The sequence below is a fragment of the Dipodomys merriami genome, unplaced genomic scaffold, assembly GCF_024711535.1.
Source record: "Dipodomys merriami isolate MVZ:Mamm:240054 unplaced genomic scaffold, mDipMer1.0.p SCAF_29, whole genome shotgun sequence".
Lineage (NCBI taxonomy): Eukaryota > Metazoa > Chordata > Mammalia > Rodentia > Heteromyidae > Dipodomys > Dipodomys merriami.
In genome coordinates this window covers 14994376-15020397 of record NW_027204381.1, presented here as the reverse complement: position 1 = coordinate 15020397, position 26022 = coordinate 14994376, and the positions used below count along the sequence as shown (strand labels likewise).

The window sequence follows — 26022 nt, the reverse complement described above, 5'->3', positions numbered from 1 at the left end:
CTTAAGAGTCCCATTTCTTGAAGTGTGTATTGTAACTATCACTGGTAGATATATCTGGTTTCCTTCTCTAGATTATAATATGCCTCTGGAAAGGAAAATTTGTGTGTTTCTGTTTTACCATCTCAATACCTTGAAGTGTTTAATGTGTAGTAGGTGATCTGTGAGAAATCAATGAATGAATGTTAATTAAACAGAAAGGATTGCTGGATGCTGGTGGGTCATACCTATAATTCTAGCTACTCAGGAGGCTGAGATCTGAGTTTGAAGCCAGTTCTGGTAGAAAAGTCTGTGAGACTCTTATCTCTAATTAACTACCAAAAAAAAAAAAAAAAAAAAAAAAAAAAAAAAAAAAAAAAAAAGCACAGACCCAGAGTTCAAACACTAGAACCAGCACCAGGCAACAAATTAAAAAAAAATCAACCAAAATGGTAGTTATTATTAGTGTAGAGGAGGCAGTTTAGATCAGATGCTTGAAATCATCAACATGTAACTAAAGGAAGTCTTGTGTGATGTTTACTTTCTATTTGGTTGTTCTTTCCTGAAATCTAAGTACATTGTTATTCTACTATTCCATTTATACCACCAAAGGCCTGCTTGGGCCTGTTGCAAAAAATAATACTAAGAGAGGGTGCAAAGCCTCATCAGTTAATGTACTTAACGAACTTCAAATGCTATGGAACAATATGTCATCTGGGAAGATGTAGTGATGAAGGAATTATTAAACACCTCGATACAATTAATTTATTAATGTAAATGCAAATGCTAATAGCCTCAAAAGGAAAAATTTGTATATTTGCTAATATATATGTTGCCTTTAACTCAAGCAAATTTTTGTGTGTGTATGCTGGTCTTGGGGTTTGAATTCAGGGCCTGGGCACTGTCCCTGAGTTTCTGTGCTTTGAGCCACAGTGCCATTTCTAGCTTTTTACTAGTTGGAGATAAGAGTCTCATGGACTTTTCTGCCCAGGTTGGCTTTGAACTACAATCCTCATATCTCAGCCTTCTGAGTAGCTAGGATTACAGTCATGAGCAACTCACAGCAAGTTTTATTTCAGTAAAATGCAGCAAATTGTCTTGGTTCTCAGTTTTGTCAGTTCTAACATAATATCTTTTTGCAAAAGATACATCAGCAAATTGCTAAAAAGATGAACATAAATGATGCAATTTTATCATCATAATCTCTTTGAAATTTAAGGCATTATTGAGTAATCAAATATATAAAATATAATTTAAAATCTCCTTGATAGCTAAGCAACATCTGTCTAAGTGATTTTTTTTTTACCTTTGTCTTATATTACAACCAGTGAGAAAGCTTTTTTAAAAAAAAATCTTGATGCCCAGGTTGTACTCATTACCAATTTAATCAGAATGTCAGGAGCTGAGAGGTGATTCCAAGTGTAACAGTTTGGGAACCTCTGCAATGTAGTATGGGAAGGGGAAACATGAACAGCTGAAATAAAATACTCTGGAGACAGAAGATGGTTAAGGTCTGAGTGTCACTTTTATTTTCATATGTCTGGGCATACAGTATACATTTTAGAATACTTACTGGATTGATCTAAACTTAGGCAAACATTAAATTGTTGTTTGTAGAGATCAAAATGCTCAGCCATCCATTTTAATAGTCTTTAACATTTACTATTTCTCATACATCTCAAAAATCAAAGCTATTATAATGGCCTGGACAGCCTCTAGTATCTATATCTCATCTCAGTTTATCACTGTTCAGAGTTTAGTGATCACAGCACTTCACCTCTAGTTGGGAGCTATCTAGATCCACATTCTACATCAGTAGTCATGAGGTGTTTATTCCAGCCTGTAAGTAAATAAACCAGCTCCAAAATCCTATTTTAGGATCTGCTTCCTTGTATAGAACATTCCAGGTACCAGCTGCCTTAGACTAGGTTCCTTACAACCGATTCTGAGAAGGTAGTTGCATATGGAGAGTTTATTGAGGAGTGGTCTGGAGAGTACACAATGAGGAACACACAACTGGGTCATGAGAGAGGTGATTAGTGAGTAAGTGGCAACAGAGGCCATGGCCTATGTATGGGAAGCTGTCGAGATGGTAAAATGGCTCTTCAGAGTTGTTGCAAGTTGAGACAGAGGGACCAGCTCTTATATTCTAACATTGGCTTCAATGGCCTTGGAAAATGGGAATGACTTCAGGTAAGACAGTTCCTTAGGCCAACAGTTTCTGAGCCATAAGCATCTGATATTTTTGGCTGTTGGAGGATGATTGTATTTGACTTGAAGGAGTTCCATAGGAACTAGGATTGTTCAAACTGACTCCCTTGAGTTAACAGGGACTCATCATGTTGGCTTATATATCTTTTGACACGATCCATTGTGGGTTTTTTTTTTCTACTGCTGCTGTTGTCTTCTGTTTTTTTTCTTTATCTTTTTAGGCAGCGTTTCACTATGTAGCACAGGCTAGCCTCAAACTCAAGATCTTCCAGCCACTCCCTGCTGAGTGCTCATTAGTCAGGTACTCTATCCTTTTTCACTCTAATAATGTTTTTGAATCGTGTCTCAAACTTATGCTCAGGCTGACAAGGACATCAATCCTCTTATGCTTCCTATTTTAGCTGGGATGACAGGTATAGGCCACGATGCTCAGCTTTTGTTGGTTAACGTGAGCTCTCCCTAACTTTTTGCCTAGTATGGCCTTTGAACTACAACTCTCTAAGTCTCTGTTTCCCAAGTAGCCAGGATTATATACAGGAGCACTGTGCCTGGATAAAGACTTTTTTTTTTCTTTTTAAATGGGAAATGTAGAGACCACAAAATGAGTGGTAGATTTGGTTCTAGGCCTTTTCAGTGGACACCTGAGGCTGATTCCTGTAATACTGAGTATCCTGGGTCAAGGTAGTGACAGTTCCACGCTGGTCTGTAGTAGTGGAGCACCTGAGCATTATGTGGAAGTCTGTCCCTTTCCCTCCAGGACACCATGCACTTTGAAAGAGGATTGCTGAAGCTCACCCTGATGTGAGTCACCAGCTAGAGGTGGGGGTGGGGAGAGAGAGGGAAAAGAGAGGGAAAGAGAGGGGAGAAGACTCAGGAGGCTGAACAGCTAGTATTCAAAACATCACACGTAGAGGATTAGATACCCTCTAATACCATACCCTGTGCAGTTTCAGAGGGACAATCTAGGCTGCTTATGTAGAAAATCGAAGAGGTGGACTTGGCTGCACACAGGAAGGAAGAACTGACCAGTATTTAGAGCTTTTTATAAAAGAAAAGGTTTTCCTTGAGAGTGAATTCTTTCTCGCTATTGAAGAAAATGAGTGACCACTAATTATGAGTGGTAAAAACTTACATATGTCAGTGTGGGGGCTTTTACATTTTAATAGGTATTAGAATTATGTAGGGCAATTGTTAAATTCTGATTATCATGCCTTCCCTTCAGCAGACCTGGGGTAAGGCAAAAATCTACATTGTGAGCAAGCAATCCAAGCAGCAACTGACTCATCCTTGGGAAACCAATGAGACTAAATTCAGATCTTGTCCATTTATTCTACAAACAATTTAGTAAAGAATGTGTGTGGTCAGGCTGGAAATGAGGGTTAGCGGTAGAGTGCTTGCCTTGTATGCATGAAATCCTGGGTTTGATTCCTCAGTACCACATAGACAGAAAAAGCCGGAAGTGGTGCTGTGACTTAAGTGGTAGAATGCCAGCCTTGAGCATAAGAAGCTCAGGGACAGTGCCCAGGCTCTGAGTTCAAGCCCTGGGACTGGCAAAAAAAATAAATGTGTGTGGTCAGTATAAGGACCATAATTTGTTAAAGACCCAAGACAAAGCTATGTTTATTTATTTAATGATCTTTAAGAAGTTGTATAAAGGGGTACCATTCAACAAAGCAGTTTATCAATACAAAGCATCTTGATCAGTGTTAGTGTTATCCCTTATTATATAGAGTTAAATGATACATGGGGAGGATATTAGGATGTTGAAGGAGAATGTCACATTCCTAACTTTTATGTCATTAAAGATAAAATGTTAACAGAAAAATAGAAGATACAAATCCAGTTTGAAAGTCTTAAAACACTTATAAAAAAAGAAAAAGCAAACGCTACTTAATAGGGGCTTGAGGCCCTGAGTTCAAACCCAAATAGTGTCAGAAAGAAAGAAAGAGAGAGAGAGAGAGAGAGAGAGAGAGAGAGAAAGAGAGAGAGAGAGAGAGACAGAGAGACAGAGAGACAGAGAGAGAGACAGAGAGAGAGACAGAGAGAGAGACAGAGAGAGAGAGAGAATGAGAGAGAGAATGAGAGAGAGAAGGGGGGAAGAAAAGAAAAAAAAAGAAAAAGAAAAAGAAAAAGACAATGTAGTAGAAAACAATAGATCTGGGCTGGGAAGGTGGCTCAGTGGTAGAGCGCTTGGCTTACAAGCATGAGGCCCTGGGTTCGATTCCTCAGCACCACATAAGCAAAAAAGAAAAAAAGCCAGAAGTGGCACTGTGGCTCAAGTGGTAGAGCGCTAGCCTTGAGCTGAAGAGCTGAGGGACAGCGCCCAGGCCCAGAGTTCAGGACCCACAACCGGACCCCCAAAAAAGAAAAGGAAACAATAGATCTTATGTCAGGTGATGATTTCTAACTTGTATTTGCCATTCTCCATACGCCAAAGAGCAATTTGATGCAATCCTGAAAACGCTCTGAGCTTACCCTAATGGGTAACACCTGTGTAACACTCACTACCAATCAGCCTTTAGGGCCTAGGCATATATAAACTGCAGCCTAACCTTCACAAAACAGGTGTGGGCTAAAGTTGGTAACACAAGATAGTGTGTGCTGGTTATCTATCTAACTGGCCCACTTTTTGTTGTATCTAAGATTTTGTTGGCAGTATAGTACCCGTTTGCTTAATCTTCGAGTGTGCACCTTTAGCAAGCCACATTTTCAAACTGCTGTCACCTGAAATGTTTTACGTTTTGTAAGTATGTTTTTAAAAAGCGTTGGTTCATGTAATTTATAGCCCCATGTTAAGATCTTTGATACTTAAGTAAGGGTTGTTTTTAAAATACATTTTTTTCTTTATAGATGGGCGAGGGGAGGAATCGCTATTCTCAGCTGTTTTGTTGACAGTGTTTATGTGTTTGTTTAGTTCTCTAAGGAGTTATTTCTGGCAAATGATTTGCTTTAAATTTAAGGCATATAAGACTACCAATGGCAATTTTATATTGATAATAAATTAAACCCTTGTTTCTTTGTGGCTTTTTTTTCTTGCTTTTGATGGCTTTGGGTCCCTTCATAGACTATGAATCATGAGAGATGAAATTGCCACAGCAGTTTTCTTTGTCACAAGACTGGTGAAAAAACATGAAAAATTGAGTAAACAGCAAATGGAGGTTTTTGCAGAGAAGCTGATGACAGTGTTGTTTGAAAAATACAGAGGTCACTGGTATCCTGGATGCCCTTCTAAAGGGCAAGCATTCAGGTGAGAGCTGGCACGTGAGGGGATAATGGACAGGAACCCATAAGCAATAACACCTGCGAGGAAAATGCAATGATTTTGTTGTCTGTATACAAGTAATGCAAGTTTTATGGGCTCACGTTCATTTGTTTGAATATGGACTTGAATGAAAGAGATGTGGTAAATGACAATAGACTTTATGTGAGGTAGATTAGACAGTTTTTAACTTGTGTTTGCCAAGAAAGATACGCTGAACATCTGTGATTTAAGCATACAATACTCATTCTGAGTCATTCTATGAAAAGTTGGATGTTTCAGTCCCACTTTTTTTTTTTTTTTTTTGGTCTGTCCTGGGGCTTGAACTGTGTGGGCTTGGGCACTGTCCCTGTGCTCTTCAGCTCAAGGCAAGCGCCACTTCTGGTTTTCTAGTGGTTTATTGGAGATAAGAGTTTCACCGACTTTCCTGCCCAGGTTGGCTTTGAACCGCAATCCTTAGATCTCAGTCTCCTGAGTAGCTAGGATTACAGGCGTGAGCCACCACCTCCCGGCTTCAGTCCCACTTTTAAGGGTGGAGAAAGTGGGGGAAATATAGGAGCAAAGAGGGAGTTGTGATATTGAATAGTATACCCACAATATGATTTTCCAGCTCTGGAACCATTATCATGTCTTCATTTACTTTCCTTTTCTACCCCCAAGGTGTATCAGGATAAATAATCCAAATAAAGAGCCCCTTTTAGAAAGAGCATGTGCTGAGAGTAACGTGAGTTTTTCTCACCTGGGACTTCCTAAGGAGATGACCATATGGGTGGATCCCTTTGAAGTATGCTGTAGGTGAGTAATCTCATAGTTTATGTGCTCCTAAAAACTTTAAGGTTATTTAACCTGTTCTCTATAGCTTTGTGAAAGATGATGCTCCTCAGCCTCCATTTAGCAACAAAGACACTGCTGGTTAAGATTTTTCCATGGTGGTCACTCAGACCTCTCTATTAGGAGTGAAGGGAGAGGCAAGTGCAAAGACTTTTGTAGAGTATTTGCAATGTGACTTTAATCACTGCACCTTGTTGCAAACTTGCAGACAAACTTCTAAGTACTGTAGGCAATATCAGGATGGAAGAGGGGTTATCTACTGTGAGGGACAATTCAGTCTACTAGTTGAACCAAAAGTAACTGTTCTTCCCCCTTTTTAGAATAATCCACCAAAACAGCGCTTACAGAATATCTTTACGAATTATAGCCATGTGGTAACTGCAGGTCATAGTATCCTTTGATTTGTTTTTATTCTTGATCTATCCCATTTAATTTTTTTCTTAAAATTTAGCGTATTGTTTCAGAGAAGATTAGAGATAAAATTGGTGCGAAGTTTTGAATCCTTAATGAGTCTTTATTTATTTTTTTTTCCTACTTAGGTATGGTGAGAAAAACCATCCCTTTACGATTGCTTCTTTTAAAGGCAGATGGGAGAAATGGGAACTGCCTCAAAAAATCAGTTATGCTGTTAATAGAGCCACATTAGATTACTCCTCTGGCACTTCCTCTGATGAAGAAGGTTGTAGCAGGGAACCTCAGGCCATTCCTAAAGTCATCAACCCCAAGAGCATCTATCAGGTCAAGTGGTTCTCTATATATCTTTTCCATTCTAATTATAAAAAAAGATGTGCTCACTGTGGGAAAAAATCACACACACACACACACACACACACACACACACACATATACACACACACACACACAAAACATGGGAAAGAATGAAACAAACCAGGCGCCAGTGGCTCATGCCTGTAATCCTAGCTACTCAGGAGGCTGAGATCTGAGGATCATGGTTCAAAGCCAGCCTGGGCAAGAAAGTTTGTGAGACTCTTATCTCCAGTTAACCACCAGAAAACTGGAAGTGGCACTGTGGCTGAAGTGGTAGAGTGCTCGCTTTGAGCTGAAGAGCTCAGGGACAGTGTCCAGGCCTAGATAGAGTTCAAGCTCCATGACCTACAAAAAAATAAACAAAAACAAAACATAAACAAGAATGAAACTAAAAAAATGAAAAAACCCTCATGATTATATTTTGCAAAATCTTTTCTGTGCCTCAACCATGTTCATAGAATCTTACATGATTTTTTTTTCCCACAGCATTTTCAACACACAGGTTTATGTCTACTTAAATTCCTTCAAATTAAATAATATGATTAGCGTTTTTTTTTCTTTTTTTCTTTTTTTGGTTGCTTGATGTCAGTTTGAAACATGGTATCCTTACATAGCCCAGTTGAGCCTTGAACAGGCTCTTTATACTTCAGAAGCTATTTTAATCCCTTGTTGTATTACTGTCTAATATTTTCCTCCACGCCCTCCTTCCTTCCCTCCCTCACTTCTTTCTTTCCACTCTTCCATTTATTTATTCATTTGTTTGTTTATTTGTCAGTCTTGGGGCCTGAACCCTAGGCCTCTGTGCACTGTCCCTCAGCAGTTCAGCTCAAGGCTAGCGCTCTACCACTTGAGCCACAGCGCCACTTCTGGCTTTTTCTGCTTATGTGGTGCTGAGGAATTGAACCCAGGGCCTCATGCATGCAAGGCAAGCACTCTACCACTGAGCCACCTTCCCAGCCCCCACCCCAACACTTTTTTTTTTTTTTGTGAGGAGCAGTACTGGGACTTGAGCTCAGGGTGTGTGCTCTTGCTCAGCTGTCTTGTTCATGATTGGCCCTCAATCACTTGAGCCACAACTCTACTTCAGTTTCTAAAATATACATACAAACAAATATACATACAAACAAATACACATATGTATAAAACTGTAAAATATTTGTTCTTTATTTTTAGACTTAGCCTTTTCCATCTAGTGATCAGGTCTGTAGTAGCTTAATTCTTTTTATAGCAGTGTCTTTTCAAAGTGTCTGTATCAGTCATATGGCTTATTTACAATGAATCTTTCTGGCTCTTGACCTTTAGAGATCAGGATTAAGCAGTTTTGGATTTGGCTGACAAGGGTCAGGAGGGGGTTGGGTAGGGGGAAAATGCAAGAATACACATGCATTTGAAATAAAGGTGTTTTGTTTTTCATTTTAGTTGAAGAATTAGTTTTACTTTAAGTTATAAAGCAACTTCATTTAAATTTAAGGCACATAAAATGCTGCCAAATTTTCCAAAGAGAGTTTTTTCCTTTCATTTCTATTAATTTGTACTCCTTGTGCTTTTGAAAGTCTTTGGATTTGTGGTTTCATAGTAATTTCATATTTTATTAGCACATATTCTTGTTTTTTTTGGGGGGGGTCTGGTCGTGGGGCCTGAACTCTGGGCCTGGGTGCTGTCCCTCAGCTCTTCAGCTCTAGACTAGTGCTCTACCACTTGAGCCACAGCGCCACTTCCGGCTTTTTTTCTTTTTGCTTATGTGGTGCCGAGGAATCGAACCCAGGGCCTCAGGCATGCAAGGCAAGCGCTCTACCACTGAGCCAACTTCTTCCCAGCCCACATATTCTTGTTAAATGTCATTGTGATATGTCCATGCAATTTCCATATATGCATATATTTTTATGTCTCTGGGTTTATATTTAGTAGTTAGAGCTAGATATTAGTTCTGGATTCATCATATTTTCTCTATTTCTGTTTTTTTTTTAGGTTGAAATCTTCAAACAGCCCTTCCAACCTTCATTCTTCATCCCCTATAGAAAGAGAACGGTGGGTGGCAGTTTGGGCCTCATAGCCAATGCTTATCATGCTGCCCATAGGAACCCTAAGGGTTATAGGCCTGCTGCGATGCACAGGGTAGACAGGTACCACTGGGTCAACAGAAATGATAATAATAATGCTGTGGTGGGACATGCAGTGGGGCAGGTCAGAGGAGAAGCTCTGTTTGCCCTAAAACGAAAATAAGTACAAGGTTGAGAGGACCGTGAAATAGAGAAAAAATGAACAACAATAGGATAAGAATGCAAATAGTCCTCCCACACAGGTCACAACTGTTTTCAGTTGTACTTTTAACTTCCATACTTTTATATAAAGTTTATGTGACACTACTGTATTGCCTGGCAAGATAATAGAATGGAAATATTGACTTGTGATAAATTCAATGAATTATGAAAAGTAATAGTTTAAATAAACGCAATGTGCTTTTAATACCTTCCTAGATCTTTTTTTTTTTTGCAAGAAAGTTACAAAAGTTTGTTTCTTCATTAGCCATTGTTTTTAAAGTAGATTTTCATATAGGGAAGGCTGATATTGATACTCTATTATTCTAGCTTCAACTTTATTGCCTGGCTTCTATATTTATAAATTCTTGTTTGTGAAAATTATCTTTTTTCTGGTTAATTGGAGATGAAAGTCTCATATACTTTTTTGTCCCAGCTAGCTTTAAACTGAGATCCTCAAAGCTCAGCCTCCTGAGTAGCTATGATTACAGGTATGAGCCTGGCTTGAAAATTAATTGTGTATGTGTGTATGTGTGTCATTGGGCTTGAATTCAGGGTCTTGGTGATGTCTCTGAGCTTTATTGCTCAAGGCTAGTGTTCTACCACATGAGCCACAGCTCCAGTTGCAGCTGTTTTGGGTGGTTAATGTTAAAAGAGTCTCTTCCTTGCCCAGGATGGCTTTAAGCTGTGATCCTCAGTTCTCAGTCTCCTGAGTAGCTAGGATTATGGGCATGAGACACTGGTACCCTGCTGAAAATTACATTTTAAGACCCAACATTTCCTTTGTATGTCTTTAAAATTATTTTACTTGTTTCTAATAGTTTTAATAGACTTCATAATAGGATGTATTTTATAGAAATGGATACCTGCTTCTTATAAAGAATTCTAGCCAAGCAGAAAAACATTATCACCAAGAAAATAAAAATCCCTACTATCCAGCAGAAAAATAGCTATTCTTAGTATGGAGTGGTGACTACTAAAGTAATGTTCTGTATATATACAGATGAAGAATTGATATCCAGAGAAGCAGTTCAATAAGAAAACCACACTAGAGGAGCTGCCCAATAAGCATTTAAATTTAATTTTATTTATCTTTGTCAAACAAGGAAAAAACCCCTTAAGTAAAACTAAAAGTAAGCATTAAAATACCCATAAACATCCTACTAAGTATTTTATTTCTTTGTCTTCTCTGGAATTCATAGAGGAAAAATTTCAGGAAGCTGGAGCAATCCTTAAATTTCTTAACCTTCACTTTTAGATGCAGTGATTATTTGTTGCTATAGAAATGAGCATGCTTAAGGTTTTTTTTTCTCCTTATTTCCTTTGCCATTCCTAGTGACAAGGTTTAACAGTAATGTTCTGTCCTGAGACAAGTATTCACATAGGTTTTCTGTTTGTAGTTCTATATTTAAATGGATTACTTTCTCATCAATAACCTTATCAATGTGTGGAATCTATTTTTTTCATCTTTTCACAAAGGATTCAGAGATGTGCTATTTATTATGTGACTTTAACTTTAGGCCATGTTTTCTTTTTTGTTGTTGTTGTTATTAAAGAAGCAACTTTATTGAGAAGGTTCCTACACTGACCGGCCAGGGCCGCAGCACAGGCTCGGGAGCTGATAGGCCATGTTTTCTTTGCCTTTTCACTTCTCAGACTTAACACTATCCTAATGTTTCTAGCATTTTATGTTGTTGGGTAAAATCTGAGGCCAAATGTGATTTCTTAAACTCCCTGCCATTTATATAAATAAACACGTACCCTTTTATAAGTAACCTCTTTTGTTGGAAAGTCTGAACAATCTATATTTAGCATATGTTTCATTTGACCATTCTGAACCAACTTTTTTATTTTATTTAATTTATTTAATTTTTTTAATTGTGAAAATACTGTACAGAGGGGTTACAATTACATGGGCAAGATAACCAGTACATTTCTTATCAAGCATTGTTGCCTCCTCCTTTGTTTCCCCTTCCCAAACCTTCCCATTACCCCCCCCCCCCAACTACCTGATCCTCCCCTCTCCCTCCACCCCCACCAAAGTTGTAAAGTTCATTTTTCGACATAATGACTTGTATATCTCATTGTTGCACTGGGTCCACCTGTATCCCTATTTAAATGATTTGTTTTTTTCCCTTCCCCTCCACGAATTATACCAACATTAAATTGAACCAACTTTCTTGAAACACAATTCTTAATGGCCTACAGATTTAGTCTAGTTTATAGTAATATCATCTTTGAACACTTACTTTATTTTTTTATTGGTCATGGGGCTTGAACTCATGGCCTGGGCACTGTCCTTGAGGTTTTTTTGGTCAAGGCTATTGCTCAACCACTTACTTTGAGCCATAGCTCCACTTCTGGTTTTCTGGGGATTAATTGGAGATAAGAGTCTCTCGGACTTTTCTTCCAGGGCTAGTTTTGAACTATGCTCATGAGATCTCAGCTTCCTGAGTAGCTAGGATTATAGGTATGAGCCACCAGTGCCCAGCTGCTGCTGCTGCTGCTGCTCCTCCTCCTCTCCCCCTTCCACCTCCTTCTTTTCTTCTTCCTCCTCCTCCTCCTCCTCCTCCTTCTCCTTCTTTTCTTCTTTCTTCTTGACAACTGTCTAAGCTGGGTCATTTTTTCTCCTACCCATTGTACAACTTCTACAACTTCTCTGATTGCTTTATTCTTTCTTTTTTGCTTTTTCTTTCTTTTCTCTTTTTCTTTCCTTCTCTTTCTCCTTCCTTTCTTCCTTCCCTCCCCCATCCTTTTTTTTTCCCTTTTTTTCCTTTTTTGGTTCTGAGACTAGGACTCCAACTTAATACCTGATAGTTGCACTCATTGGCTGATATTCTACCAACTGAGTTATGCTTCCAATCCCCCTTCTTTTTTTCTTCCCTTTATTTCTTTTGTTTCTTTCCCATGATTGTTTTTAATTTCTACCAATCAATTTGATTTTCCATTCTGCCTAGTCTATTTTTGCCTTATCTATTAATTCTATGATAATATTTTAGATTTCAATTGATAGTTTTCTCTACAGTCTTACCTTGTTCTTAGATAGTCATATCTGCTTCAGGATCAATGTTACTGTATATTTTTGCATCAAAGGAAACTTTCTGTGCCCTGGGTTATGATTTCTTCTCCCTTTTATTCTTTTGTGTTGTGCATTAATATTTTTTGTTAGTGTAGTTGCTGTATTATTTTTTTCCCTTTGCTCCTGTTTAATGGGGACAGCACTGTTTAAAATTTCTATTTGCTCTAAAATTGTGTGGATGAGTTCTTTATTTATGAAATCTATTCATTTTTTCCCGCTGGGCTTAGATATTTAATCTACCTTTTCTTTTTTCCTATACTAGTCGGTGAACCCAGGGCCTACATCAATATGTGCTCTACCACCTGAGCCATGCCCTCAGTGTGCTCTCTGTGTGTATACTTTTTAATTTAATCAACTTATTTATTTTTGCTGGTCTTGGGGCTAGAGCTCTATTACTTGAGCCACAGTGCCACTTCTGGGTTTTTCTGAGTAGTTACTATAGAGTCTCATGGAATTTCCTGCCCTGGCTGGATCCTCAGATATCAGCCTCCTGAGTAGCTAGGATTAAGGCATGAGCCACCGGTGCCCAGCTTGATTTTTTTTTTAAATTAGCATCAATTAATATACAGAATGCAGTGGGAAGAAGTACATGATCTCTGCCTTTGAATCTTTGGCATTTCCATTAAGAAGCATGTACTTAACTAAAAAGCTTATAGTTGTTACTGTACTGTATTAATGGAAATTGGATGGAAGGCCCAGAGTCAGCCAGGAAATTAATGGGATCATGTTTTAATAGGTGCCTTACTCAGCCAAGAAAGAGGAACATGGAAGAAAGATCTTTAATTTCTACTTTTTTTTTTTTTTTGCCACTCTCCAGAGGCCCTGTACTCTTGGCCTAACTAGCCTCAGTCGTCTTAGGTGTCTGTCTTAATTAATCTTTACTTTGCTTTCTGGGAAACATTTTTCATAATTTATGTAAGCTAAATAAGGTTCTTGAAGACACAAATTCAACATTAATCAAATCAAACGAAGACCTTCTTTTCAAAATACTAGAGAGTCTTTTAATTTTGTGAAGTTGTTATGCATTTGGTCTGGACATGTGCTTTGTTGAACTGTTCCTGGTTCACAGAGGAGATCAGAGTTCAGCTCCCTCACAACCCACTCTCATAAGTAACAACCCATTTGTTGGTGTCTGTGCCATGAAGGCAGCAAGTGGTTTCAATCCATATATCCAATGAATACATGTGAATGTTGGTCCTTGTTGACCATTTAAACTGAATGAAGCCAAGTAATTATCCTCTAGCAACAAAGAATTCAATGTTAGTGTGAGGCTGGAGAAATGGAATAGTTATAGTATATTACTACTGAGCAACTATTTTTAAAAGTTATTTGTGAAAGTATTTAAAAATTATCTTTAAGTTATCCTTAAAGAGTTATACAAAGAGGTTTTACAATTCAACGAGTCGATTTGTGAGTATAATACGTCTTGATTAATGTTATCCCTTTCATCATTCTCTACATCTCTTCCAACCCTCAGCTTACATAGTTTCATTTTTACACATGTACATATTGAATTTTTCTTTCTTTCTTTCTTTCTTTTCTTTCTTTTCTTTCCTTTCTTTCTTTCTTTCTTTCTTTCTTTCTTTCTTTCTTTCTTTCTTTCTTTCTTTCTTTTCTTTCCTTTCTTTCTTTCTTTCTTTCTTTCTTTCCTTTCTTTCTTTCTTTCCTTTCTTTCTTTCTTTCTTTCTTTCTTTCTTTCTTTCTTTCTTTCTTTCTTTCTTTCTTTCTTTCTTTCTTTCTTTCTTTCTTTCTTTCTCTCTTTCCTTTCCTTCTCCTCCCTCCCTTCCTTCCTTCCTTCCTTCCTTCCTTCCTTCCTTCCTTCCTTCCTTCCTTCCTTCCTTCCTTCCTTCCTTCCTTCTTCCTCCTTTTATCTTTTTTTGTCAATTGTGAGGCTTGAACTTAGGCCTGGGTGTCATCCCTGAGCTCTTTGTTTTGCTCAAGGCTAGTGCTCTACCACAGTGGAGCCACAGTTTTACTTCTGGTTTTCTGGTGGTTAATTGGAGATAAGAATCTCATGGACTTTCCTGCCCTGGCTGGCTTTGAATTGCCATCCTAAGATCTCAGCCTCTTGAGTAGCTAGGATTACAGGTGTGATCCACCAGTGCATGGCATGCATTGAATATTATGACTTCATTTGCCCACCCTTTTTCTCTCCATTCATCTACCCCCTCCCCTTGATCTCAAACTTTCCTGCCCTACAACATGAATTTCAGCTTTCTGGTATTCACAGATATTCTTTATGGCTTGATTTGAAATTCTTTGTTAACCCTTAATGGTAAATCTTGTCATGTTACTACAAGTGTTTTTATTTGAACACATTTTCTCTACAGTAATTTACCATTAGTATTTTGATTTGTTGGATTTAGAGCTAAATCCTTAGTTGTGTATAGGTAGTTCTTAGTTGTGACAAAACAGCTTTAGAGTGAAGATGATGAATAAGAGATGGACATTGAATTCACTGACCAGTTACTGCTTGTTACCAAGTATACGAACAAAGTTTTAATTTTTTTACTAACCTTCTTTTCTTCCATTGTTTAGGAGACTGCTCTTCATTTTGAAACACAATAGGCTAATTATCCATATTGGATATTTGGTTTTGAAATCTGAGCAGGCTTTTGATTTGGAGATTATATTTAAATTTTCTTTCTTCCTTTTTCTTTTTCTTTTCTTTCTTTTTTTTTTTAAACATACATTAGTGGGCTGGGAAGGAGGCTCAGTGGTAGAGTGCTTGCCTTCCATTCATGAGGCCCTGGGTTTGATTCCTCAGCACCACATACATAAGCAGAAAAAGCCGGAAGTGGACCTATGGCTTAAGTGGTAAAGTGCTTGCCTTGAGCTGAAGAGCTAAGGCGACAGCACCCAGGACCAGAGTTCAAAAAACCCATCACCAACAAAAACAAAACAACAACAAAAAAATTACATTAGTGATTGCATTGTTTTTCCTGATCTACCTCCAAACTTATTTTCAGATGATTTCTTGCCTGAGATGTTTTATCTAACCAGGGAATCCAAAGAGAATTTTGTATGTGATTTGGTCTTTTTTATTTAACAGTTTGATAAATTTGAATATTTCCATGAAATCGTCACTGCCTTAAGATAATAAGTCTATTTATCAAAGCAGATAGTCTTGGTCTTTTAAGCACTCTTAGTATTGGACCTCAAATATTGTGCAAACATATCCTATTTCATGTGATTCAGTACAGTTTTAAGTAAGTTAGTCTGGTTAAATGAAATATATACAAATCTTACACATCCAGAAAGAGGTCAAGTCAATACTTTTAATAAATATTTTAACACATGAAGTCTAATTCTTTTAGTCACAGTGAAGTATCAGCAGGTTGCTTATCTTCTGTAGTATCATTAGCTGCTCTTACATTGTATTTTAAACCCCAAACTACAATATGCAATTAAGTGACCTATACATGAATAGTACAGATATTTTCAAATAACTCTCTTAGTTTCATCAGATGTTGAATTGATATATTGAGTCTCTTAATTATGCAGATTAAAAGGTCACCATTTGCTTCCTAGACCTATAAATGAAACAAAGAATTATATTTTTAAAAATGTTATAAAATGAGCAAAAATTGTTTCTAGAAATCAGTAATAGGCAATTCAATAGATAAATGTGCAAAAGACTTGAAGACTTATAAATATAGATATTCTAAAGGTGTATAAATACATGAAAGGTACTGTATTTCACTCTTATCGAGAAATAGAAATGAAAACTACCACAATATACCACATATTCAAAAGTGGATAAAATATAAAGAAGGTAAGAGAACCAGAAACTCTTATCCCTGCTAGTGATAGTGCGTAGTGACACTAACTAGAATTCCCAAATCACTGTATATCTATGCAATGATTGAAGACTCAGAATTTCTGGTCCTAAGTGTTTTAGGTACATATGGTTCTATGTAGTCACTGGAAGGAGCACAAGACTAGATGTAATAATCTTGAACTGAAAAATATCCACTTGTGTATCAGCAGTAGAATGAATAAATTGTTCATCCACACAATGAAAGAATCAATACATTACAACTGCATGCAACAATATGAATGAGTCTCACAAAGTTGAGTAAAAGAAGCAAAAGAATCAACTCATATTTTATGATTGTATTTCCATCAAGTTCATGAACACACAAGAACAATGATATTTGAAGTGAGGATAGTGATTGTCAGGGAATAATGTATAGAAGGTTGAACAGGATGCATCTGGAAACCTAATCTGGATGCTGGCTTTATGAATCTTTTAATATTGGATAATTTACTTAATCATATGTTTATTAGCCACTTTTAAAGCTGTATTATATTTTAATAAAGTGTTAAAAGGGGGGGCTGGGAAGGTGGCTCAGTGGTAGAGAGCTTGCCGCTTGCCTGGCATGCATGAGGCCCTTGGTTTGATTCCTTAACACCACAAAAGAAAAAAAAAAGCCAGAAGTGGCACTGTGGCTCAACTGGTACAGTGCTAGCTAGCCTTGAGCTGAAGAGCATAGGGACAGTGCCAAGGCCCAGAATTCAAGCCCTACAACAGGAAAAAAATAAAGTTTTTAAGGTAGTTTTCATCTCAAATATTGACAATAATTTTAAATAAAATGGATTGGGAGCCAGGGCTAGAGTCAGTGCTCATTTATTTTAGTTTTTGATTCTATTAGGTTTCTACTCTGCATGAGGGAAATAAAGACTTTGGGGTTGTCTCTTCAGTAACATTTCCATTAGCTTTACAAAATACTAGTGTGGGTGGTTTGGAACCAAACACACAAAGATCTACCAACTGTTAGTACTGGGAAAGGGTCTTTTTTTTTTTTTTGAAAGTTCTTAAAGTAACTGCTAATGTAACTTATTTATACCACTATTAATTCATATTCCTTTATTCTACTGTCATATTCAGTTATGACTCTGAACACACACTAATAAATTTCAAGGTACATGTAGCAAAGTATAATTTTAAGCTGATTGAGCACATAGATGTCTTACCTTATCTTTGTTCCCTAATTCATCTCTTGATATTAGGATTTGTTGCTCTACAGCAAGCATACTTTTTAGGAAATATTCCATATTAGTGAAGAGAAGATCTTTGTTTATCTTAGTATACTGTAGAAAAAGTGGGGGACAGAGTTAATACCCTTGTTCTCATTTCCTTTAAGTACTCTTGGTTCTTCTCCGCCAAAATGGACTTACGCATACTATATACAATTCTTCTAAAATAAAGTACCAACCTCTTCAACAGCAGTCAATATTAGCTACATTAGAATTCAAAGTACCATCTATCTTGTAAGGACAATGGGAGAGGAGAATATCAGAAATGTAACAAGCATGTAAATGTTTGCTATTAGCTGTCTTATAGACAACTCTGGTAGATTGTGACATTTCAGTATATAGCATCAGAAGCATATTTATTAACAGTAAACACACTAAAGTTATGAGTCTGGTAAATGGCCTACATCAGGAAACAAAACCAACCATCTCTTCGGTGATATAACTTATATTGTGGCAGATGAAGAGAATTAAATAAGTGAATTTTGTAGCATTTAAGATGTGATATAGGAAAAAAAATTATGATGGAGTAAGGGCCAGCTGAGCAGCTCAGGATTGCAAAAGACACGCAGAAAGTGAGGAGATCCATATATAAAGATTGGTTGGATCTCAGTACCACCGTCATTTTGGGATAGGTGATTCCTTGCTGTGGGGACTTTGCTAATCATTGTATGCTAATTATCAGCAACCTTGGCCTCTACCTACTAGTTGTCAGGAGCACCTTCTTCCTCTGAATCATGACAATCAAAAATATCTCCAGACATTGCCAGATGTCCTACAGGGGACAAAAATTACTCCTGATTGAGAAGCACTGCCTTAGAAGAAAGGAATCCTTCAAGGGCATATCCTTAGTGCATGTGGAGCTGAGTGATTGAAAGGAAGAGTGGTAAGTGAGACTAAAGAGGGATTTGTAAAAGGAAAGGTTGATGGGGTGAATATGAAGGAAGAACATTATAAATATATAAGAACAGCATAATTAAACCCACCAGAAACTTTCAAAAAGGGGATAAGAAGAATGCTAAGGAAGAATAATAGGTTGAATTAGATCTAAGACTATAATATGCATGTACATAAATATCACAATGAAACCCCTTTGTACAGTTTATAGTAATAAAAATGAAAACAAAGACAAAAAATCCAACCCCAAAATACAAACAAAAGGGCTTGGGGCATGGCTCAAGTGGTAGAGCAATTGCCTAACAATTTCCTGAGTTTAGTCCCAAGTACTATGAAAATAGAACCCTCAAAAAAGTGGCTGCTATCCCAGTTTTTACTTTGCATCCACTACTTTTCTATTTTTTTTTTTTTTTTTGGTCTGGGTCTGGGCACTGTCCTTCAACTCTTCAGCTCAAGGCTAGCACTCCACCACTTGAGCCACAGTGCTACTTCCAGTTTTCTGATGGTTTATTGAGATAAGAGTCTCACAGACTTTCTTGCTTGGGCTGCCTCTGAATCGCAATCCTCAGATCTCAGCCTCCTGAGTAGCTAGGATGACAGGTGTGAACCACCAGTACCCGGCTCTATTTTTCTATAAAATAGTATTTTTTAAAAAGTGTGGAAAACTTAAAAATAAAAATATTTTCAGGTGTGGGTTGAAAAGCAAATTGAGTGTCAAGGTGATGAAATCTTGGGGAGGACACAGATATGCAAATAGGCCAAACACTGGGACACTTTCTTTGTGAAGAAATCAGTGTTAACCAAGACCTGGTCTAGTTACCTCTTCTGATGCCTCTGGTTCCAAGTGAAGTCCATACTTCCTTTTGATGAGTTTAGAGAGAAGATCTCTTTCTTTTTCAGAAGTGAGCTGCTTTTCCAACAGAATAGTACTTATGCTTCGACCAAGCTTATGGTCCCAGGCAGCAGCTGACAGCTATAGTGTGGTAGAGAATGCTTCCCTGAAATAGAGCTTCAGCCTCTGGCCACAGAAGAGAAGGGACAGGTCAGAAGAACTTTTAGGCAGTTGGTGTTAAAGCTTTCAAAAAACCATTCAAAATGGGCTTAAGGCTAATCAAGTGTCTCCATCTTCAGTAACATAGGTCTGGTGAGATTCATGTATGGAGATAAATGCTAGCAAAAAAGCTGAGATGCTGCTCTCATGGAAGTCCACTTCTCTCAGGAAATGGTGAGTGCATTTTGTCAGATTTCATGCACTATGACGAAGTGGTCAGGATACCTAATTTGTTGTGTGCTGCCCCAGGAAATTTGATTAGAGAAATTCTCTTTCTGCATAATCAGTTGGGACCAAAGGATACAACCAACAGGAACTCAAATATATGTGAAATGTTTCAAGGCTTAAAGTATTTTTTTTTAATCTTGGGAAATAGGGTATCAGTTGCAGAATTGAGAGAAGAAACACGTTCTGTATGTGTTATAAATACCTTGTAAAATGACCTCAGAAAGCTGGGGTTGGAGTCCTGGTGGAGTTCTCCAGCTATGATGTGAGCCAGGCAATGGATCAACAACAGAACAAAGATGCCGAACACTCTCTCCCAACAGTGTGCTATCAGCATTCTGGGTGGAGATGATACCCAAGCACAGACACGTATGTCATCAGAGAACATTTTTACTACCGATTTTTTTTGTTTTGTTTTATTTTTTGGGGGTCCGGTCATGGGGCCTGAACTCTGGGCCTGGGTGCTGTCCCTCAGCTCTTCAGCTCAAGGCTAGTGTTCTACCACTTGAGCCACAGCACCACTTCCGGCTTTATTTTTTTTTGCTTATGTGGTGCTGAGGAATCGAACCCAGAGCCTCTGGCATGCAAGGCATGCGCTCTACCACTGAGCCACCTTCCCAGCCCTACCGATTTTTTTTTAATCTCTCAATTAAAAATCCCTGAGTCTAATGGAAACTTACTGAAATAAAGATACGTGGGACAGGAACAAAATGATTGTTTTAGATCAACTCTCTGAACAAGTAGTTTGGCCTGTTTTATCCAAATGTGTCCCCTCCTTTCTGTTCTACAGAAAACAAACTTTAAAAATTCAGAACAGTATTACAATTCTTCCTTTTTCTCCTCTTCTTCTTCCTCCTCCTCCTTTTTCCTTTTCTCCCTCTTCCCCCTCTTCTTCCTCCTCTTCTTTAACCTCCTCCTGTTCAATGTGCTTTGATCACTGCTTCCTTAAGCAGTGATTTTTAAACTTTAGGTTGAATAGGATCACAAGTCAGTGATTTTGATGGTGATGTCTCAAAATTTCTGTTTGTGTGGCTATAGATAGGGCCCATGTATTTCCATTTTTTAATCAAATGACCCAGGTAGTTTATAGGGTGTCTATGGACCACAGTTGGATGATTACTGCCTTAGAGGACTCTCAGGATTATTGTCTTCCATGCTTTTATTCTAATGAAGCTCTCAAATCTGCAATCAATTTGAAATAGCTTTTTCATTTATTCTCCTAGGACACAGTAGGTTGTCATGAAAAAGCTGTAGATGATTTGAAACAGTCTGAGATCTCTTGCTTGAATGAATTTTGGGTTAGGAGGAAGTTTTGTGTGAAAACACACTAGGGCTTGGGTCTCAACTGTTCTTGCTAACCCTGACATCTTGGGCAAGTTACTTATGCTCTCTGAGCCTCAGTTTTCTGATTACATAATGGAAATAACAAGAGGGCCATAGGGTTGCTGGAAGTTGTAAATGAGATAATGCATGTAAGCCACCCCGCTGACATCCTCAGTGAATCCTCAGTTTGTTTCCCCATCAGTAAAATGAGATTTAATTCTTGCTTACTTTATAAAGTTGCTTTGAGAGTCAAATGAAGTAATGCCCAGGATGTACTGTTATTTTTATGTCTTTTGGTCTTAGAAAATCCCCTAGTGATGTATTAGTCAAGTATAAACATTACCTATTCCTCTAACATTGACTGATAGTTCCTTTCTCAGGAATGTTTACCAGTAGGCTATCATTGGATTTTAATACCAGTTTAGAGTTACTAGTAAGGCACTTCTACACATTTGAAGAACTACTGGTCCTTTTCTGTGGGGGGAAAAAAAGATGATTGTGCAAGATTTCCTGAGACTGGAACCATGACTCTTTACAGGAATTACCAGTTTGGAACCCTGGCTTTGATAATGAGAGATCCATTAGTAGGCAAAAAAACCCATTATACTTTTCTGGGCACCAGCCAGGACATATCCACTTTGCTGACTGGGGAAGCTCTTACTTTGTGACATTTATCATGTTTTAGCTAAATGACTTATTTCTAAGAGGGAATAAAATTTGCCAGGATTTGAGAGAGGAAAAATGTTTTATGTCCCTTTTGCTTCTGCTTATCTTTGACTAGACTTCAGAATTTAATATCCCCTATCTGGAAATGAATATACAGCACCTGATAGAAGAAGGAACTTTGGAAGTCATTGCCTGAAGCTTCTACGGCAGGAAGATGAGAAACAATCCGCAGAATGATTTCTGGAGCCTGAAAAGAATGACAAACAAAACTAAACCCAAATGCAGACCTGTCATTTGCTAAAAAAAAATAAATAAATAAAATTCTTATCAACCAAATGTATGAGAATAAATGCATTCGAACATCAATTTAAATTCTAACAGGGTGAGTAGATTCAGCACATATGACAGGAAAATGGAAGAGTTTTAGCTGTGTAGTTAATATTTATGCCAACCAGAACAATCAATTTACTACTTTTAAAAATCAATTTACTAGTCACGTGTGGTGGTACTTGCTTGTAATCCCAGCACTCGGGAGGCCAAGACTGGAGAGTTTCAGGTTACCCTGAACTAGTGAGAATCTGTCTTTTAAAAATCAAAACAAAACAATACTAAAGAATTTACTACTACTCAGTCTTGACTGGGAGAGAAGAGGGCTTGCCAGCTATCCCACCCAATTCTAACCCTGGCACTGTTTTTCTGGCGGTGATCATGTGTAAGTTTACTAACCTCCTTTGCCTTTTCCCTTGACTTCAAGCCAAGAAAAATAACAATACCTGTTTCTTCAGGTTTTGGAAGATTAAATGAGATAATTCAGAACATTTTTTCTGGCACGCAGATAGTACTTAACTTACTCTGCCTATGATTAATATTCAAAATGGTTGATTTTACGCTGGTAAAACAATTCTCATCAGTTGTCTTGGGGGAAAGACCAGAAAGGTCATTCCATGTGCTTCATTCTAGGGAAGGTCCATTGCCTCAGGTCTTCTTCCTGGCTACTCTGACCTCCCCAGCTCCCTGGATGAGGAGGTGCAGGACAGAGAGACCATACTCATAAACCACAACCTCTGTGGCAGAAAGGTCTGCAGGCTGCACAGTTAGCAGTGCTTCTGTTTGCACTGTGTGGGGCTTTTGAAGTTTCTGCAAAGAAGTTTTTTGGTCTGCAGTTATCAAGAAATAAACGTATATGTAAGACAAAGGGTACAGAAATAAAAAAACAGTGACAACAGGGAATAAACCAAAGGGGGAGGGAGAAAAAAAAGAAATAACTGCAAACAGTATACTTAAAAAAACTTCTTGTTTCCATTTCTTGGGGTTCATTTTGATAAGTATCATTTTATATGGTCATATGTTAGTGAGCACAATAACTATTGAGCTATTGTGATCCTCTGCTAAGAATATCCTAGACATATTCTAGTTGTTACAAATGAGGGAAACCATGCAGCCTATGTTTCTTTGGGTCTGGCTAGCTTCGCTTAATATAATTTTTTCCAAGTCTTTCCATTTCCTTATGAATGGGGAAATGTCATTTTTTTCAGATGGAAGCATAGAATCCCATTGTGTATATATACACCATATAAGTTTATCCGATTGGGGGAAGAGAAGGGGAAATCACAGAAATGGTAGGACAACAGTAATACTCACTACAACTTGGGGGGAGGGAAATCAGAGTGGGGGAAAGTGGGAGAAAATGAAGGAAGGGGTAACTGTTCAAAAAGAAATGTACTCATTATCTTTACAATAAAAATTTTAAAATCTAAAAAAAGAAATCAAGAGAAACTAGTAACAATTTCAGTGATTTCCTGTATGGTAATGATATGTTAACAACACAACTCAGAGAATGGAAAGGTTTATCTGTGGTCCATTCATCCATTCATTCCTCACCTATCTATCCATCATCTATCCATTCATCTTCCTATATATGCCTTGTTCTTCAGGTTCTCCTACCTATCTTCATGGATGAGTGACTGAGTCAGTAGCAATGAAGGAACAGGAAGAAGACCCAGAGAAGATGGCAGAATCTTTTCTTCCATTTCACAGAATTTTTTTGAATCACTAGATGCAGTGAGTGCATTCACAACACTTGGTAAGCACTTGGTAAATGTTGGCCATATTAAAAATCTTATTTTCCTACAAAATTATCCTTAATGGGTCTTTAGGCAATTTTAAATGGGCGTTTAGATATGTTTGTTGTCTTTCTGGAGAGGGCAATGCAAGGTGGGCTAGGTAGCACAGTACGGGAAGGAAGGCTGAAAGCAGTCAGAGTCTTATATTCTGGCCTGGGTTCTATAAAGCATAGAGGAAGTCTCTTAGATTCTTTAATCATTGGTCCTCTCATCTATAAAAATGAGTGCTATTGTACTAGTTTATAGCTAGACTTTCCAGGTATAAGTAAGGCAATGTACATAAAATTTAATAGAATTAAAAAGCTAATCTAACAGTAAGAAGGTTGAAGTGGAGATTGAAATCCTTGAAGGAGGGCCCATTTCTCTGCCCATTTATTCTTTAGTAAATGGGTAGGGGAGGATTAACCATGAGGTTAAGTTCCAGAGTCAGTAATCTTTTTGCTAAAGGACCTGATAGTAAGTATTTTAGGCTTTTCCAGCCAAGGGCCAAAATTGGAATCACAGTGAATAGTCTTTACCAAAATGTTAGAAATGAGGCCTTATTCTACAAGCTCTTGTGTGCTTCTCTGATTTTCTCTCCAGGGAGCTCACCAGAATGTGTTGTCTACAGATCTCTTTGCAAGTATCCTCATAGGATTGGATAGTTTTTCTTAATGGGGAACCAGGTTGAGCAAATGACTGGAGAATGACTCCCTGTAACAGTATTCTAGGTGAACCACACATTAACTACTTATTTAGCCTTTTCAGAAACTTCAGTTTCCTCATCTGTAAAATGAATGTTTGTACCTCTTCCTATGAGCTGTTGTGAAGGTTAAGTAAGTTCATGTATCTTCAGACTTAGAAGTGAGCTCGGGCTCACTCATACCTATCATTTTGACTCATCCCTATAATTTTGGCTACTTAGGTGGCTGAAATCTGAGGATTATAGTTTGAGGCTAGCCTAGAAAGACAAATCTTAGAGATTCTTATCTCCAATTAACCAGAAAAAAGCTGAAATTGAAAGCATGGGAGTACAAGGCCTGAGTTCAAGCCCCAGGACTGGCACCAAGAGCACTAAACAAATGACAACAAAAAGAAGAAGAAAACATTTAGAGCAGTAAGTGGCATATTATAAAACACACCATAAAATGCTCTTGTGTTGATATTCCCCATGCTCCATTCATTAAAAAATGTAAAATCATTTGCAGCTCATGTATCATACAAAAGCAGGTGCCATGCTGGAGCTGGGCTGTAGGCTATTGTTTGCTGATCCTTTCTCGAATGTTCATGGAGCTGTGTTGCCTAGTGGCTTGCATTATAGTCTGGGAAATACTCAATTTCTGTTACTTCTCTTTTACTTTCAAGGTAGGTACATATAATCAGATTAAGCTCATCAGGAAAAACCAGCCACATTATCTCTTAACTTCTGATTTCAAGAGATAGTAGTAGTAAAGCAACCTGGTGGTCTCTCTGTAGTATAGTCTCCTCTCTTTTGTCCCTCCCTGCCCCCCCCACCCCGTTTTCCCCTCATGTCTCACACTTTTCCAATAACTCCTTTTTAAAAACATGTTGGCTAGCAGGTATGGAATAAAGTCCCAAGATTTAGTTAGACTCAGGGTTTGATGGTAGAGGTAGAGGGTCTTTAAGACTTTTCTTTTGGGAATTATCATTATAGTGGTACTTTAATTCCTAGCTGTTTTTCCTCCTGTGGGCCTTAGAGTGGTGATTGGGGAAAAAAGGATGATTGATAAGGCAGGATTCTGGCATTGTAAGTTCTTAGGAGTTATCCCTTTTAGAGCTCCAGTGCCCCATAATTCCAAGGGGGATAGGAGATTACCTGATTTGTACTGCATTTGTCCTTTCAATCCAGCTACTTCTTTGTGGGCTTGGGACCGGGTATGCATTTTCTTCATAATGGTGAAGTCCAGATAGTGTTAGCTTTATCAGCTTCTGAACAGAATGGAATATGATAGTGGAGTGAAGATAGGGGAATGTGGAGGAGGTACACACATTCTAAGTATGGCATCAGATGTGACAAACGTGTCTCTATGATCACCCTAATAATCTCCTGAAATGGGTAATCTCTCTGAGTAAGGGTTAGGTCATCCAAGTGAATAGAATATAGCAACCATGATGGGTTTTCATTTCTGAGATTAAGACACAAAAAGCTTCCATCTCACCCACTCTTACTCTCTTGCTTGTCTGCTCTCAGGGAAGCTGCCCAATGAAGTCTGGGTGGCAAGGTATTTAAGTCCTTGGCCAACAGCCAGAGAAGACTTCAGGTTGGCCAGCAGCCACAAGAGTAAGCTTGGAAATGAATCCTCCCTCAGTGAAGCCTT

The 26022-nt window shown here is 38.0% G+C and overlaps 1 protein-coding gene across 6 annotated transcripts in view; it reads left to right on the top strand.

Moving 5' to 3' along the window:
* Positions 1–23589, top strand: part of Btg4 (BTG anti-proliferation factor 4) — a 31232-nt gene extending 7643 nt beyond the window's left edge. For 4 of the 6 annotated variants that reach the window (XM_070038402.1, XM_070038403.1, XM_070038405.1 and 1 more), the window contains 4 exons: positions 5252–5434; positions 6107–6241; positions 6817–7015; positions 9014–9455. In XM_070038402.1, coding sequence (XP_069894503.1) covers positions 5262–5434; positions 6107–6241; positions 6817–7015; positions 9014–9268 — 762 coding nt within the window. In that variant the 5' untranslated portion in view covers positions 5252–5261 and the 3' untranslated portion in view covers positions 9269–9455. Of the gene's footprint in view, positions 1–5251; positions 5435–6106; positions 6242–6816; positions 7016–9013; positions 9456–19216; positions 19359–19447; positions 19542–21696; positions 21964–23515 lie in introns of those variants that run through there. The other 2 variants (XR_011375797.1, XR_011375796.1) reach the window with 2 other exon arrangements.
* Positions 23590–26022: the final 2433 nt, after the last annotated feature.